At 62.2% G+C, this 1,165-nt stretch overlaps 1 protein-coding gene across 1 annotated transcript in view; it reads left to right on the top strand.

The window, feature by feature from the left end:
• The window catches only part of CCND1 (cyclin D1), a 19,418-nt gene that overhangs the window by 6,872 nt on the left and 11,381 nt on the right, over positions 1-1,165 (top strand). Inside the window, exons 2-3 of the mRNA XM_006171239.3 lie at positions 110-325; positions 934-1,093. Of these exons, the coding sequence (XP_006171301.1) occupies positions 110-325; positions 934-1,093 (376 nt within the window). The remainder of the gene's footprint in view (positions 1-109; positions 326-933; positions 1,094-1,165) is intronic.

The following is a 1,165-nucleotide window of genomic DNA, read 5'->3' as shown; positions in this document are numbered from 1 at the left end:
AGCCAGCATAGCCTGGAGACTGGCAGCGCCGGCATAAGCGGGGTCGAAGTGGTGGGTCGCAGCGGTCGGCCTTTGGCGGTGGCAGTCACGGCCCCCTGTGTCCCCGCAGGTCTGCGAGGAGCAGAAGTGCGAGGAAGAGGTCTTCCCGCTGGCCATGAACTACCTGGACCGCTTCCTGTCGCTGGAGCCGGTGAAGAAGAGCCGCCTGCAGCTGCTGGGGGCCACCTGCATGTTCGTGGCTTCTAAGATGAAGGAGACCATCCCCCTGACGGCTGAGAAGTTGTGCATCTACACTGACAATTCCATCCGGCCGGAGGAGCTACTGGTAACTGTGGGATCCCCCTCCCCATCGCCCACAGGCACTCCATTAGCCACAGGACCCAAGGGGTGGGGGAGGTGCAGAAGGCCCCGACCCGCCACTGACAGATATGCCGCGAGGGAAGGCGGCCACACTGCTCGAAGCCCCTCTTCGAGAAGCCAGCAGAATCCCAGCCACCCCCCCATCTCTGATTCCCCCAGCACACACTCGGAAGCCCACCACGTTTGCGCCCGGCAGCGTGGCCGAAAAGCGGGCGGCGCGCGCCCTCTAGCGACTGCACGAGGACCGCCGCGCTGATTGCTTAGGCCTTGGTTTCCAGGTGGTGGGAGGTCTTTGTCTCCACGTGGAGACCCACCGCTTAATGACGGGAATTGGAGCCTTCTGGGCAGCCCCTTTGCTGTTGTGATCTGGGGTCGCGTGCTGCTCCCACTCTCTGCATACCCCAACATTCATCCCCTTCCTCTCTCACCTCCAAAACTACAAACTAAAAGCAGAGGCCAGTGACCTGAACCGGGGTGTCCCCTCTCACCAGGCCCCCTCCTATCCCTGCCCCCAAAGGGGCCCAGAGTGACTGGCCCTGCCTCTCTCCTTATGTTTATTCCTGGTCTCCACAGCAAATGGAGCTGCTCCTGGTGAACAAGCTCAAGTGGAACCTGGCCGCCATGACCCCTCACGATTTCATTGAGCACTTCCTTTCCAAAATGCCTGAGGCGGAGGAGAACAAACAGATCATCCGCAAACACGCCCAGACCTTCGTTGCCCTCTGTGCCACAGGTATGGTGGCCGCACCGCCCCGGTGCCCCCCGGCGCCCAGAGAACCAGAGGGGTAGCTACCGCCCCCTCGGC

This window comes from Tupaia chinensis, unplaced genomic scaffold (assembly GCF_000334495.1).
Source record: "Tupaia chinensis unplaced genomic scaffold, TupChi_1.0 Scaffold149501_1, whole genome shotgun sequence".
Classification (NCBI taxonomy): Eukaryota; Metazoa; Chordata; class Mammalia; order Scandentia; family Tupaiidae; genus Tupaia; species Tupaia belangeri.
Note: the sequence above shows the minus strand (reverse complement) of the source record. Positions and strands in the feature narration are given on the sequence as shown.